General features: G+C 49.9%; 1 protein-coding gene across 1 annotated transcript; it reads right to left on the reverse strand.

Annotated features, from left to right (window-relative positions):
* Positions 1-13,014: 13,014 nt before the first annotated feature.
* On the reverse strand, positions 13,015-14,637 carry LOC135309349 (uncharacterized). The gene is made up of 4 exons (XM_064435498.1): positions 14,221-14,637; positions 13,806-13,870; positions 13,371-13,703; positions 13,015-13,185 (listed from the first exon to the last, which is right to left on the reverse strand). Exons 1-4 carry the CDS (start codon positions 14,336-14,338, stop codon positions 13,015-13,017), a joined length of 687 nt encoding a protein of 228 aa, XP_064291568.1. The 5' UTR covers positions 14,339-14,637.
* Positions 14,638-16,365: the final 1,728 nt, after the last annotated feature.

A 16,365-nucleotide genomic window follows, 5' to 3' on the forward strand; every position in this document is an offset into this window, starting at 1 on the left:
GAGCCCTGGGGCCCGGGCAGCGCTGCCATCAGCAGGTGTGGCAGAGTCCCCGCCCAAGCAGAGCTGCCACCCCCCGAGCCCTGGCAGCGCTGCTGCCCCTCTCCTGCCCCAGAGACCTGTGCCCCGGGGGGCTTCTGTGCCACAGGGAGCCAAAGCCCACGTGCACTGGGGGCTGTGCTCCTCCCTGCAGTGGCTGTTGGCAGCAGCACCTGGAGCTCTGCTGCAACACTTGGTGTCTGTGAGAAGGCAGAAGCTGTTAGTCAGTCCTGAAATGGTTTTTTTTATAGAAGGGATTGCAGTGAGAAAAACAAGGTTCACTCTTCTGTACAAAATTTAGAAGGTGTAATAAAGTACAGTAGGAGACAAAGACGATAAAGCAAATATTTATCACCGGATGTCTTTTGGCATTCAGCCTAGATTATCCCAGCTATTTTGGAAACACTCTTTATATACCTGTCATGGTTTGACTCTGGCACAATGCCAGGGTCCCTATGAAAGGTATATTTTTTAAATGGTTACTGTGAGATGTGACTCGGAAACAGAACAAAGCAGGCTCCCAATTGGGAATTGAGGGAAAAACACAACACTTTAATAATCTACAACACAGAAACATAAGGGAAAAAAGAAAAAAACACACACAACAATCTACTATGGAACACTCTTAAAACACTCCTCCCCCCCCAGTCTTTTAACATTCAGATCTCAGTCCAATACTCTCTTTCACACAAGCTCCTTGCAGTTCATCAGGAGAGAGGAGTCTCTTTCTTGCACTATGGGCTTTTTTCAGAAACACAGTGAAACTTCTTGTGCTTCTGTGTCACACGCGGCAGCCGCCCGGAGAAAATCTGCCGCTGTGACCATCTCCCTTTCATGTCCAGTGCTCTCACTACCGGCTATGGATCTAAACTGCTCTTTAGGTCCTTTTAAGAATGCATCGCTCAGTTCTAAGAAGTGGCCTTCTCTCACCATTTGGGACACCTGTCCCCCCCCATATTTTTATTTCTTTGGGGCCTGGGTCTCAGGAACAGAGACCCTTTGCTGAAGGCAGAGGGCTTCACCACACCCTCCCCCGGAGTCTCTGTTCTTTCTGTTTCTCTTCGCAGCCCTCTCATTTTTGGTTTCTGGCCAACTGCCTCCTCCAAGGTGCAGTCTCTGCATTATTGGAAGAAATCGGTTTTGCCTGTGGCTATGTAAGAGAAAACTTCAGCTGAAGCTACTCTAATCATCTCTTCCACTTAGGGTACTCTCATCTGCTGGCATTTCTTCAACTACTCAAACCTTCTCTTCTTTCCCATTCTCCGTCTCTTCTCAATCTTTAACTGGGGAGGATCAGTGTTTTTACAGCTTTTATTGTTTCAGTACCAAAAGAGTTAAAAGCTCAGCTGGGTCTGCCAGCAGCTGGGCACCTTGCCCCCCCCCCCACCCCTTCTCTTCCTGGCTGTGGTGCCTGCACGAGATATCGAATTCCAAGCCAGCACAGTCTCTATCATTCTCTCCCGGGGGGGCTGCCCAAACCATCCCAGATCTCCTCCTCTCCTCCACCCTTGCCTCTTGCAGGGGCTCCAGCGTCCCTTCCCTCAGGCCCCATGGCCTCCCCCTGCCCCACCCAGACGCAGCTGGGCAGGGGGAGGAGGTCAGACCAGCTCACCTGCCGGACTCTAAAGAGGGAGTTTCTCTGGGAATGCTCTGCTTTTAACTCCTGTGTTCTCAGAGGCATATCTGAATCCCCAGTGGCCACACCAAGTGACAATTTCAAATCTGGCCACTGATTGGTTTGACCACAACTTTTCCAAAAACTCACTTCCAGGTCAAACCAAGACAATACCATTTCTATTGCATCAGCCTGTTACATATTCACAAACAATTATGCATGTTGAACGTTTCTCCAAACCAGTTTCCATGTTTCAGGAACAGTTTAGCATGGCTCCTCCTCACGTCTGCCTTTTTAGAGCATGCCTCTTCCTTGTTTGTGCTTTTAGTCCATTCTTATCATCACCTCTATTTACAGGCTTTTGTGGATACTGACAGCCTGCTCAGAGTGAGAAGGCCACATAAACTTTCCCAGGAATTGTTCTGGGAAGTTTTGAAAAGGCTGAAAGAATGAAAACGATCTTGCGGCTGGTGTTTTGAACAGTTGTTTTCTCAGAAGATGTTTACCAAAGGGCATCTTCTTAATTAGCCAGTGGTGGCGGGGTGTTGATTAAATGAGCAGTCAGGTCCAGCTGTATCGGAACAGTGCATAAAAAGGAATGGCTTTCTAATAAATTCGGCATTAACCTGCTGAAGAGAGTTAATGTGTCACTTCACTTCCATTCCTGACTCAACGGTGACAGGCTTTGGACCACATTTTCTTCAGACCGTGAGTGCTGATAGTTGGCATATCTGCAGCAGGTGTCCTCATCACATGTTCATGGGATGGTATCCAATGCAAGCAGGCATTTTAACACAAGCATACTACATCAGCTGTTTCTAAGTTTTAGTTAACAACAGAAATGAAAACGAGATCTTTATAGCAAAGTTCTTTTAACACCACACATATAGAATCCATTTCAACATTTGAAAAGGCCAGTATTGTACTGTGTATCTATAACAGCAGCAGCAGCACCTGAACACCACCAGCTGCTGAATTTCACAGGACAGTCAGATTATACAGAGGCACTGCCATGTTTCCTTGTGTTCTGGGAAAAATGTCAGCTCAGTCTTTGATGTTCAACGCTCCAGCTGCTGCGTGTGTGGCAGTGGTAGCTCATGTCCAAACACAACTGGGTGCCTGCTAAGCACGGCACTGGGGAGCCACAAACAGGGAAGTTCAGGCATCGCAATATATCAAGCTTCCAACAATCTCTTCTCCATTTCCAGATGCAAACATCAGCAAACACATGCTGGAAAAGTCCAGTGAGTTCCATCATTGCCAGGATACAAATTTCACTACTGAAACTAAGCAAGGATTGCCCACAAAGCCTTTGCAAACACTTCCTGGATGAATTAATGTCTCTCCCATGCAGGGCTGTAATAGCTGAACATCTGCAGTGCTGGAAGATTCCAGGTAGAGTGGGAACAAGTCCACAAAATTTCTGTACAGTCTGAAAAAGGGATGCAGGGCTGGACCAAAAGCTTTCCTGAGGGTGATGCTACTGAAATCCATTGCATAATGATGCCCAGAAATTAATCAAAGCAAACAGTACTGCATAGCATAAGGCCTATGGGGCAGGAATTTAATTTATTCGACACGGGGAGTGAGGGGCTTTAGTCTACCACAAATTCATTCCGGAATGAGACTCCCGATGGAGCCCCGGCGCGGCGGGGCTGCGGGGCGGCCCCGCGGCTCCCCGGGCAGCAGCCGGCCCTCTGCCCCCTGCGGAGCCCGGCGCCAGCGGCTGCTGGCCGCGCCTCAGGGCTGTGCGGGCAGGGGAGGCCGGGGCTGGGCGCAGGGAGCGCCCGCCACAGGGGCTGAGCCCGCGCCAAGCCTTCCCTGCTGCCGCTCTCTGCAGCTGGCAGAGGACACGAGCCGAGCGGCCGAGCAGCTGCGCCGGGCCCTGCGCTACCTGGAGAGCCCCCAGGAGCCCCTGCGAGAGGCGGCCATCAGGTTCATGGGTGAGCCCCGAGGCCGGGCTCCCTCCCCGGCCCGCCGCAGCTCGGCCCCAGCCCCGCCCGCTGCCCCGGCAGCGCCATCCGGGCCCGGCGCCGTGGAGCCCCGCCTGGCCCGGGCGCTGCTGCCGCCCTCTGGCAGCCGTGCCCTTGGGCGGCAGCGTGCGGCAAGGGCCCGGGCTGAGCCCTGCCGGGCCAGCAGGGCGTGTGGCCGCAGCGCTGGCAGCGCCGCTGGCAGGGAGCTGTGCCGCTGCCGCCGTGACAGGCTCTGTGTTCACAGGGATGGCCGGGCGGCACCTGAGGGGGCAGCCAGGAGAGCTCCTGATGATCTACAGTGGTGAGTGAGGGCAACGGGCTGACAGCGGGGGCTGGCATGGGGAGCTGCAATGCCTGGGCAGGGAGCTGCCATCCCTGTCCCGGTTGCGGTGGGCTCGCTCCCTGTGTGGATGAGGGGTGGCGTGGGCCGAGCACAGAGAGATTGCAGGAATGCAGGGGGCAGATTCATGGCCAGCTGATCCAGTTGACACCCCCTTTCTTGTGGCCATGGCCAGAGCTGGGTGGGATGGCCCTGGCAGGAAGGTCTCCTAGGATTCCCACAGATCCAGGCTCTGACTGTGGCTCTGTTCCTCTCCCTTCCAGCCCTTCAAGCCCTGAGGAGAGATGACAGCCCTTCCCAGACAAACATAGTTGTTCAACAGAGAGACAGTGGGAGAGCTGCAGAACTGGCACAGAAGAACCAGTGTTTGTAGAAGCGCTCCAAATGCCATGGAAGATGAGACTGCCTTGAGACCAGAAGAGACCAGCTGCAGCTCCAGGCACCGCTGATGATTGGCACAGCTGAGCCTGTGGGAAACTTGCATGGCTTCAGCCCTCTCCCTGCTTATAGATAGCTCCCTCCCTCCAGCCCTCAGACTCTGCCCATCCCTTCTTTTTCCCTCCATTCTACCTCCCTTTTCACGGCTCTTTCCCTCTAGTCCTCAGATTTTGCCCATCCCCTTTTCCCCCTCCCAGCTCATTCCTTTGCTTCGCCTTCCATGAATAAACAGTTTGGCTCCTTCACTTTGCCTGCATCCCTGTGGAGCTGCAGCAGAACAAATCCGGGGCCCTGGGACACACAGGCCCCTGCTGCCGTTCTCTGCCACGCCGTGTTTTGTGCACAGACCCAGAGGAACGAGGGCAGGTCAGGCTGGCACGGTCCCTGTGCTGAAGCTGCAGTTCCACAGCCCTGTGCAGGTACAGATCCTGCTGAGCACACAGAAGGCCAGCAGTGGCACAAGGAGCCTGTGAGTCAGGAGTGAAGTCGTGTCTAAGGCCCTGCCACATTTGATCTGCTGCTGTGCACGTCAGCAAGATAATGAAGAACAGACAGTGAAGGAAACCTTATGGTTGAACTGGTGGGAATGTGACCCTTGAGAGAAACAATGGATTGGTCAATTGATGGGAAGTTAACCTGTGAAAGAGGAACAGCACACAGTGGAGCTGTGGTTGGCATGGAGGTGGTATCAGAAGCCATTGCGGCCTCATCTGATGCACTGGCCAAGCGTGAGATGACGTCCTAAGTGGAAAAACTGCAGAGGAGGAGAAGTCAGGCCTGGTTCTGGTGTGGAGGGATGAAAAGGCCAAAATGCACGCCCTGTTGATGCAGGGGATGCCCTGAAGGTGGGTGGCCTGCCTGCCCCTCCCACTGCAGCACCATGCTGAGATCCCCTGAGAGGAGCCCAGTGCTCCTTGCTCCTCTCTGCTGACATGTCAGCCTTTGTCTGGGTTCGGGGTGTCCCTGGCTGTGTGAGGGCTGCTACGTGGACACGAGACAGCCGGTCCTGTCCCGCTGGGTCCCAGCAGTGCCTCGCAGCTGTCCTGCATCCATGTCAGGATGCTGGCCAAGAGCGGTCCTGGAAGCTGAGGCACAGGTCAGGGCCCATAGTGTTCCCTCAGGATACAGCAGTCCCGAGGGGTCTCCCTAATTCAAAGAAATCCGCAGACAAATGCATTGTCCACCAAAAGCCCTTTTATTGAGCTGACGGGAGGACAGGGGTCTGCACCCCACCAAAATGCTTCTCTGCCATGTATAAATTTCAGTGGATTGTTGTAGGAATTGCATCAAAAATACCATCCATCTTTACCCTGCTGAGGTGATTGCATAGGCAGGGGGTTAGAAATACATTCTGTCAGATTCCTGTACTTGAAGCTGATGTCCAGGCGCTGGCCAGAGCGGTCTCCATGCCCTAAAGCAGCAATTCTTCCTCATGGCTTCCCTGCACAGGGCTCATTGCCTACTTGCCCTTCCTTCTTCTGCTAGAATGTGTCTAAAGCTTTTTTCAAGTCCCTCTCCTGTCAAGTTAGGCCCGCCAGGTTTTTCTTATGCTAACTGGTGCTAAGTACTTACCTGTGTCTGTGCTAAGTACTTGTTTGCTTATGTGAATTGCCTGTGCTTATGTCAGACAAAGACCTTCTTTCATCCTCCCCTTCTCTTTATCCTGATGCAAATTCTTTTGCAAGATTCCCTCCACAGTCCACAGGACATATGTACTGTTATGCTGCTCTTTTAATTTTCTACCACATCCATAGGTTCATGATGGTTAAGAGGAGGGTTAATTTTTTTTTTTCTATATTAGAACTGGTTTGCTGAGGAAGCTAAAACTCGGAGGAGCTGTTGGTGATTGCAGATTTGTCCATCACAAGAAGACATCTGACTCATGATGTTCTCTTTATTTCTCTATTTTGGTGATGATTTTGGTAACTTCTTTGATACCAATTTCAGTGTCCATAAGGCTCTGTGAGATGCATTTTTGACTTCTGCCACTGGCCATTCTATATTAGGCTGGTACAGCATTTGTTTTAGAACATCAATGTCCCTTCCAGTTTGGAATTTGGGTGCTTCATGATACACATCGTACGCATTCTGCATAAGCTCAAGAGAACTTATTGTGTGGTGCAGCTCAAGTCACATCCATTTTTGTTTTTGAATTACAAATAAGATGTTATTATCATTAACACTTTTATTTGAATAATCTGTTGTAATAGTTGTGCAAGGAGATCTCACACAGGCACATCCCCTTCCCACATAACATACCTGTGACTGTGCATGGGTTACTGGGCTCATTTCACAAATACAAGGGCTGCCCTCAGTGTGCAGACACCGATCCTCTCTGTCAAGCCCTGCATTTTTGCACGCAAAATTCAGTGCATCCCTTGGCACACATGCTTTGATACTAAGAGTTTGCCAGTTTCCAGTTTTCTTATTGAAAATGGCCCAGACATTATGCTGAATGGGACTGAGAGATACATGAGTTCTTATAGCTCCAAGGGCCAAAATTGGAATTACACAGTATTTTGTTGCATTCTTAATGGTTAATGTAAAAGACTGCAGGGTTCTGTTCATTCTATGGGAAATTGACCAACTGCCACCAAGTGTGGAAGTCTTTTTCAAATTCCTTTGTGGTTTCATTTTTAGGCATGATTTAGTTAATTCTCATGGCAATTTCCCCAGCTCTCCTTTTTTTAAGTTTTCCTGAGATTACAGACCGTAGCCACAGCTGAGTTTGTCTACATTGAAATGCTAAAGAAATGTTACCCTGTAGTTTTCCCATAAAGCCAACGACTACTGGAAACAATCCTGCTGTGTATTGTTGGCCAGGGTGGTTAATAGGTTAGCTGCCAGGCTTTGGGTTTGGGCAAGTGTTAGCAGGGCTGATCTGAGAGGAGTTTGTGTCTGTCCAATATAAGAACTCACAGTGCTTCATTTATTGACTAAGACTTCTTGATCAATAGAATTTCATATGCCCAGTTCAGACCCAAACCATCCCCTTAAGCCTTTTTTAGACCTATGATTTGGTGTCTGGGAATGTATCCATGTCTCCCAGACCTTTAGGCTTTGATCTATGAATGGGTAGTATTGCTGTTTAATTTTGGATCTTTTAGCCTCTATCTTTACCTCCAGCTTTTTCAGAGAGTACTGTGGATCTAAAAGCAACAATTGTTCATTTGTTTTTCTTACCCCAGAGTGAAAGACTATATTATTTCACATATGGGTCCCATGCTATGCCATTGTTTGCTAATGTAAAGCTGTTTGTTTTAATTTTAAATGCCCGTTGTGTGACCCGTTCTGTTTCGCTCCTTGTCGAGTACCCAAGGCATGGTAACTGGTTTCTTCAGATACATTGCCTGCCTTTAGGCAAGCGTTTCAGAAACCTTCAGAAACCTTACACTGGCCCCTGGTAGTATTACAAATGACACTTAGTTTACTAAAGTTCCCAGTACAAATGGCTGAGTATTCTGAGTACCTGAGCCCATAAGAGGATGTAGTTGTGCTGTCAGGATTCCATGCATATCTGGGTTGCCATCACATGGTCATGACATTGGGCATGATATACCCTAACAGGATGATTGTGCTCCCGGCTTCCCCTCCACCTTGATTGGTTACTGTTTCTGATGGCCTGGAATAAGCCAAGAATGAAATTCAGTTCTCAAAAGCAGATCCCCTATGAGACCTGTTCCACGTACTAAGCATACCAGCAGGACGATTTATTATTCTAGTGGCACAAGAGCTGCCTGCTGGAAACAATATTTGTTGGGTCGCATTCCTGGCAGGTTCAATTCCTGTATCTCTGTGTGATGATGGTCCTCCCACCCCACCTGTGCCCCGCAGAAGAAGGGAACTATCTTGTGCTGGGTTATATTCTCCCCTTTTAATTTGCATAGCACAAAAATCCTGATAGGAATCACATGAAAATGGATTCACATGCTGCTTGTTAGAAAGGTCACGGATGTGCATGGTCACTGTAGTAATCTCAACTAAAAGAGGTTTGTGAGTTTCAAACTTACAAGCCATAGAGGTCCTGCTTTCAGGTGGGACAAGAAAGGCCAGCATGGAGTCAGGTTTTCCTCAATCTTCAACTGCTCGGTCATTAATCCTTAAAATGGTGTAAAGTGTTTTTACATTTTTAATGCCCTTTAGCCAATTAGGTCCTGAATATTTTTGAGTGCTCCATCTACCAGGATCTCACAGGCCAAGGAGATCATGATGGTAGTGACAGTCACCTACTGTGGCTTGGATTCTGATCAGAAATATCAGGAAGACAATGATGGTGTGAAGCGCATCTTGGTTTCTTCTGTTCTTTCGGAGGTCCAGCTGTGGACTCCACTTGCCTTTTGCAGAAGTCTTTTAATTCTGGAATAGTGTAGCCAAGAGTTTAACGCTTTAAGCCTTAAAGGCTGTGTAAGTGGTTAAAATTACTAAATACAGTCCTTACCATTTTGGGATAAGAGGCTTTCCCTCAGGGGATTTGATGTATACCTGGTCCCCAGGCTGGATTTGTGGAGAGGAGCATCCTCTTGCTCCTCTGCTCAAAATGTGTTGATTTATTTGCTGCAGCTGTTGTGTCAGTTGAACAACATGGTCCTGCAGATACCCTTCCCCAACTTGTACAGTATCTTCCCCTTGATAGTTATGCTTATATGGTCTTCTGTACAGTATTTCCAAGGGATTCAGATTTTCTTTTGTTCTTAGTCTCCTGGAATCCGTAATTAAGCCAAAAGTAGGTCCTGGGGACAAGGCATGTTGGCCCCTTGTCCAGTTTTGACTATTTGTTGTTTTAGAAGATAATTCATCTTTTCCACTTGGCTGCTGGCCTGGGGCCAATACAGCATGTGTAGGTGGCAGTGGATTTGGAGATTATTGCAAAGTTGCTGTGCAATATTTGCTAGGAAACGTGGCCCTCGATCAGAGGAGATGTCTAAAGGCACTCTGAACCAAGGCATTATGTTGTTTAACAAAATCTTGACAACTCCTTTGGCTTTATTTGTTTGGGTTGGGAATGCCTTAGGTCACGCTGAGAAGATATCAGTGAAAGGTAAAAGGCATTTATCGCCCCCTTTCCTTGGCAGTTGAGAAAAGTCAACTTGCCAGTACTGTCCAGGATATCGTCCCTTGTCTACTGTGCCAAGCTTAACTCTAGTCCTAGTTTGTGGATTGGTTCTAAGACATTATTTCACACCCTTGGCTTACCTGCTTTCCACTAGAGTACAGGTTGCATCTTACTCTTGTCCTTCTCAAATAATTATGTAAGGCATCCCCTTCCCACTGTATACAATTATGTTCATCCGTAATTAATTTTTACAATGCTCTTTCAGGTATAACTGTCTATCCCTGAGGAGTTGCAAAAACAATATGTTTCTGTTCTGCTCATAAATTCCTTGCTAATTCTAGATCTTCCTAATTATACGACATACATCATTGTCATATTGTTCCTTACCTTTGGGAATTAGTGCCCAAAACTCAGCATGGCTTTGTTCTGCTGCTCTTTTTGCAACCTGTTACCGCATTTTGACGTCTGTTTCTCCTTTCTGATGTCCTTTGCAGTGCATAACTGCAACCTCTTGAGGTACTAGTACTGCCTCCAACAATTTTAAGATTTCTTCTGAATGCTTAATTTGCTTTCCTTGAGCTGTCAATAGTCCTTTTCTTTCCAAACTGCTTCATGGCACCTATTACTCTGAAGGCATACTTGGAATCTGTTCATATATTGATCCTTTTTCCTCAGGCTGGTCAGAAGGTACAGCTTAAAGTGATTATCTCTGCCTTCTGAGCTGACTTACTCTGTGCTTATTGTATATCCCCATTTTCACTGATCTGCTCTTACAAAGCCACTCCCATCTGTGTACTGAGATTCTGCTCCTGGAATTGGGCTTTCTTTAAGATCTGGGCAGCTGGAATAAAGCGGACTTTGTGGTTTTGATAGAGTCATGCTACAAACGTTCCTTGTCTGTCTGGTGAGTGGCCAGGAATGCTGCTGGATGAACTAGAGAAGAGATTAGTTTGGTAATACCACATTGTTCCACCAAAACTGCCTGATGTTTAAGCAATCTGGAGGGTGAAAGCCAATACACACCCTTTTGCTCAAGAAGTGCTGCTACTGAATGTGAGATAAATACAATTATTTGTTTACCTAGAGTGAATCCTCAGGCTTCTTGGATGTTTGAAACAAGAGCAGCAACTGCTCACAGTCAGGCTGTCCCCTACTCACTTCATCCAGTTGTTTAGAGAAGTAGGCTATTGCTCTCTTCTATGGGCCAATTGTTTGAGCCACTACAAGGACTACAATCTCTACGCCCCCTACACAACAAGCAAGGGATCAGAGGGTTACAAGGAGCATAGGGCATCAGTCACTTTGCTTTCCCTGCCACTCCTGTCATTGGAAAATGGAAATGCAGGTAGAGCTACTGCACTTGGTTCCTGTCAGATTGTAAGTCTCATTCGTGTCAGAGTCACTCTGGCCTTTCTCACCATCTACTTCTTCCTTGTCCTTCACCTGCCAAGCCCCTCTGGCTGACAATGCAAATGCAGTTCCACATATTCACACTCTTTCATACAACACAAAAGGGTACTTAGGGGCTTTCCCACAAACTAGAAAATTGTCTGAGCACTGAAGGTGCTCCGAGCATCCAAAAGATATCATCCTATTGCTGGAAAAAATTCCCAGCTAGGCTGCCAGGGACCTATGTCCTCCAGAACATCCTCAGAGTATTTTAAGTTCTCTAGACAATCAATTTCAATTTCCAATCTGCAAGACCATTGTCCTGGTTCGGGGCTTGTTTGGGACATAACCCCCAAAGGGGCTTCTCTACAAAAGCAGCTCCAATTGCCCCTCCCCCCTCCAACCGGTTTGGGAGAAAATATCTCCTTGGAGAAAAAGTGGAAAGAAACCTGTTTATTAAACAATAGAACCCAAACAATATTAAACAATAAAACTTCTCACTACTCCAAAAAAAAAAAAAAAAGGCAAACTCAGAACAGTCCCCTCCCCGGGTTGCAGCTCGGCTCACTCAGTCTCTGATCAGTCTCTCTGGTGCTGGAAACGCCGCGGCCCAGGCCCGGCCAGGGGTCCACAGGTGGAGCTGCTGGTGCTCTTCTGGGGTGTTCAGTGCAGAGCAGGCTTGAACAGGTCCAAGAAAAAGGAAAAATCACAGTCCAGGGGACTTCTTTGCCTCAGCTAGCTAAAACTAACTAAAAGCAAAAAAAAAAGGGAAAAAAGGAGCTCTGTCCTGCTGTCTGTCCATCCGCAGACAACACAGTCCAGGAGCAGGATTGTGTAGGAGTGAGAGCAGTCTGAAGACAAACTGCGCGCTTCTTCCCTCCCTTCTTCACTGTCTGGAAGAGAATCTTCAAGGTGTAAAACTTATTATTCAGTATAAACAGAACAAGACGACTGGGGATAAAAGCATCATATAGTCAACCCAGGACAACCATACAACGCTGTTTCCCTCTGAGACTGTGTCTCCACTTCTTGCATTCTTAGAGATGAACCTTGGAACACACACTCAATTTTCTGACTACTTCTACTCCAATTAATAGCATTCCATCCCCAAAGGAAAAAGGTAACAGTGTTGAGCACATTCCCTTCCTTGTCTTCACATAAGCAAAGAATAAACGATGTTGCATTGACAGATTTAACACATGGACACACACACGATATTATACCAGACTTAATAAACTCTCTAAACCAGCTCCCAATCCAAATTCCAGCCACATTTAATCAATGCCAGTTAGCATACCACTCCTGAACTCTGGGACTCTAACCCACCAAGGGGACGCTCGCCCCTGCCCCGGGACCGTGTAGGTGGGACTCCCTGTGCCACCTGTGCAAGGCACCCATCAGACTTGAACCCACATGGTGTGAATGAGCTGTGTAGGCGGGGGCCTCTGTGTATGACAAACAAGTGAGTATTGCTTTATACCACGGGTAACAAAGGAACAGACAGAACAAATGTGAGCGGTTAGTGATAAAGAGTTTTTCCATATGACATACTTCACGTCCATGTCTGTCCCAGCATGGATCCAGGGTCTGTGGAGGCACCAGTTTCTTGCTTGTGCAATGTTCTACCTCCCCCAAGAGGAAAGAGGCAGCTGGAGAAAGAGCTTGCCAGGCTGCTCTCCATCCTTTAGCAGCATCCCTGGCTGAGTGGAGAAGTCCCAGCCGAGCACAAATGTGCCAAGGGAACAGCCGTGCTCAGGAAGGCTCGGTGGGAAGGATGATCCAGGAACCATAGGCCTGGCAGCCTGAGCTTGCTACCGGGAAAGGCCTTGGAGCAGATCCTCCTGAGGGCCATCCCACGGCATGTGCAGGGAACCAGGGGGTCTGCTGGAGGCTGGGAAAGCTCTGCGGAGGGACAGGGACAGCTGGGGGTGCTGGTGGGGTGTTGAGAGCTCTGTGTCAGGGGTGTCTCAGTCACAGTACCATGCCCTGTGCAGCTGTGGGGGCACAGGTGACTGAGCCCCGGTGCCCTGAGGGGCAGGGAGGGAGCATTGGCAGCAGGCTGGGCAAAGAGAGGGGCCCGAGGGTCCTGGAGCTCTCTGCCTGTCTGGCAGAGCCCATTGGACAGGCTGTGATGGGCCACGGGCCCTAAAGGCTGGTGAGCCCTGAGCTCTCACGGCACGTGGGCCCCGTACCTGTCACACGTTGGGGCACAGTGCAGGAGGGTCAGCGCCACGTCAGCAGGGTGTTCCTCAGCCAGCCTCACAATGTCACTTTGCAGCCTGGCATCCACAGTGACATGGGACATGAGACTCTGGTGGATGTTCTTCACCATGGCTGGCACCTGGAGGAGGCATGGGGACGACTTGGAGCGCTGTCTATGGGAGCAACTTCCCCAGGTTCCCCCCAAGAAGTGCCTCCCTTCCCACCACACTGTGCTGGCCTCAAAGGCTGAGGGGGCCCAGTGACCGAGGCTTGAGGGGACACACGTTCCTGGGAGGCCTCCAGTCCTGGCCCCAGGCTGCTTACCTGCTGCTGATAAGGAACACCACTATCCAGGAAAAAATCCACAGTGGAAGCACAAACCACAAGGGGAGTGGGCATGGCACCAGTATTTTTCAAGGCCTCAGTCTCTTCATTGTCAGTGTTTGTTATGACTGCATCCTCAGTCACTGATGTGGGGAGATCCTGTGCCCACGTTTCAGTCCCTGAGGTGTCCAAGTCTTGTGAGAGCCCACCTGAATCTGGGCTGACATCAGGCTCTGCCTGGAGCTGGGTCAGCCCCAAGTAAGGCTCAGCTGGGCCCTCAACTGCAGTGGTGTTGGTCTCTCTACGGCGAATGCACGGGAATTTTTGGAACATCTGCCAAAGAATAAAGGACAGGGAAGCCAGGGATGCTCCAAGCGTAGTGCCCGGCTGAGCAGGGACAGCAGGCCCAGCCCAGGTGGGCATGGCTGCAGGTACCTGCGCTGTTCTGCGGAAGCGGCCACGGCTGGATTGCTGCTCTTGTGTGCGCTCCACGGCTGCATCTGGCAAAGAGTGAGCGCAGCCAGAGCTGAGGGGCTGCGGGAGAGGCCGGAGAACGCAGCCCAGCCCTGCGCTCCCCAGGCAGGGACAACTCCGGGATGCCCCAGGGGGATGGAGCACGGCCACTGCGGGGTGTGTGCCTGGGCCCTGTTCCAACCTGTCCATGGGCATGTCCCCAGGGGATGGGATGGGATGGGACGGGATGGGACGGGATGGGATGGGATGGGATGGGACGGGACGGGACGGGACGGGACGGGACGGGATGGGATGGGATGGGATGGGATGGGATGGGACGGGACGAGGCCAGGCTGGCTGCAGCCATCAACCCATTTGGCCCAGCTCTTCCACTCACCATCCTGCAGTGTCTGGATCTGCTCTGGCTCTTCAGGCTGCTCTCCTGAAGCAGCTCCAGGGCCTTTCTTAGTTTTCCCCCGGAAGCATTTGAACAGGCTGAAAAATCTTCCTGCCATTCTACCTTCCAGCCTTGAAGGCACCTTCTAGAGAGATGCCTCAGGATATTGCCAAGTCAGCAATTTCAGTTTTGCCTTGAAGTTTTCTGAGACAGAGAGGTCTCAGGATAGCTGCAGGACAGCAAGTCCTGCACTCTGGTCTTGGGGGCTCTTGCCACAATGACAGGAGATTCCTGGTAAATGACTCAGGTCAGCAAGTCCCACAGTCTGGCCTCGAGGTCAGCTGCAGGAACAACACCTCAGAAAAACTCCGGGTCAGACAGGAACGAGTGCGCTGTGCAGGGGCTCCTCACAGCACTGCTCTGTCCCGTCCTGTTCCGGCTCCAGCTCCGAGTGCTGTGGAGTGTTCTTGTCACCACCAGCTCCTATGTCACCACGTGTCACAAAGGACACACTCCTCCATTCCATGCCACGGTGACCATGCTGCAGCGTGTCTCAAAGGGCCCTTGCACACACTGCCACCTGCCCTGGGGCCGCACCCAGCCCACCCAAAGTGGCCCCGGTTGGAAGGAATCCCTGGCCCCAAGTGTCTAAGGCAGCCCGACAGGATCTTTAGGAAGGACTCAGCCCATCAGCAAACGCTGTCCTGCTCTGCGGGCTCAGGGCAGCAGAAGGAGCCCCCAGGGCTGCCGAGGCAGCCGCGCTGGCAAGGGCACGGGGCCTTCCACGGAAGCTGGCACGGCCTCCTTGGGACACGTCCCGGCTGCTGGCCATCCTAAACCTGCGGCTGTGACAGGCACAGGGAACGTGTGGGCCAGGGCACCAATGCTGCTCTGAGCCCTGGGGCCCGGGCAGCGCTGCCATCAGCAGGTGTGGCAGAGTCCCCACCCAAGCAGAGCTGCCACCCCCCGAGCCCTGGCAGCGCTGCTGCCCCTCTCCTGCCCCAGAGACCTGTGCCCCGGGGGGCTTTTGTGCCACAGGGAGCCAAAGCCCACGTGCACTGGGGGCTGTGCTCCTCCCTGCAGGGGCTGTTGGCAGCAGCACCTGGAGCACTGCTGCAACACTTGGTGTCTGGGAGAAGGCAGATACTGTCAGTCATGATTTGTTTCATAGATTGGATTGCAGTGTGAAAAACAAGGTTCACTCTCCTCTAAAAAATTTAGAAGGTGTAATAAAGTACAATAGGAGACAGAGACAATAAAGCAAATATTTTTGACTGGATGCCTTTTGCCATTCAGCCTAGACTATCCCAGCTAGTTTGAAAACACTCTTTATATTCCATTTCTATTGCATCAGCCTGTTACATATTCACAAACAATTATGCATGTTGAACTTTTCTCCAAACCCCTTTCCATGTTTCAAGAACTTTTTAGCATGGCTCCTCCTCACGTCTGCCTTTTTAGAGCATGCGTCTTCCTTGTTTGTGCTTTTAGTCCATTCTTATCATCACCTCTATTTACAGGCTTTTGTGGATACTGACAGCCTGCTCAGAGAGAGAAGGCCACATAAACTTTCCCAGGAATTGTTCTGGGGAGTTTTGAGAAGGCTGAGAGAAAGAATGAAAACGATCTTGCGGCTGGTGTTTTGAACAGTTGTTTTCTCAGAAGATGTTTACCAAAGGGCATCTTCTTAATTAGCCAGTGGTGGCGGGGTGTTGATTAAATGAGCAGTCAGGTCCAGCTGTATCGGAACAGTGCATAAAAAGGAATGGCTTTCTAATAAACTCGGCATTAACCTGCTGAAGAGAGTTAATGTGTCACTTCACTTCCGTTCCTGACTCAACAGTGACAGGCTTTGGTCCACATTTTCTTCAGACCGTGAGTGCTGATAGTTGGCATATCTGTCACAGGTGTCCTCATCACATGTTCATGGGATGGTATCCCATCCAAGCAGGCATTTTAACACAAGCATACTTCATCAGCTGTTTCTAAGTTTTAGTTAACAACAGAAATGAAAACGAGATCTTTATAGCAAAGTTCTTTTAACACCACACATATAGAATCCATTTCAACATTTGAAAAGGCCAGTATTGTACTATGAATCTATAACAGCAGCAGCAGCACCTGAACACCACCAGCTGCTGAATT

This window comes from Passer domesticus, chromosome 10 (genome assembly GCF_036417665.1).
Source record: "Passer domesticus isolate bPasDom1 chromosome 10, bPasDom1.hap1, whole genome shotgun sequence".
In the NCBI taxonomy this organism is placed as follows: Eukaryota; Metazoa; Chordata; class Aves; order Passeriformes; family Passeridae; genus Passer; species Passer domesticus.

What these genes read in the sequence shown, in the direction of transcription:
- LOC135309349 (XM_064435498.1), bottom strand. Translation starts at nt 14,338, where the DNA reads ATGGCAGGAAGATTTTTCAGCCTGTTCAAATGCTTCCGGGGGAAAACT. An exon ending in GCTTCCGCAGAACAGCGCAG is followed by an intron (nt 13,704 to 13,805) that starts GTACCTGCAGCC and finishes ATTCTTTGGCAG; the next exon opens with ATGTTCCAAAAATTCCCGTG. An exon ending in GTGTTCCTTATCAGCAGCAG is followed by an intron (nt 13,186 to 13,370) that starts GTAAGCAGCCTG and finishes TGCCTCCTCCAG; the next exon opens with GTGCCAGCCATGGTGAAGAA.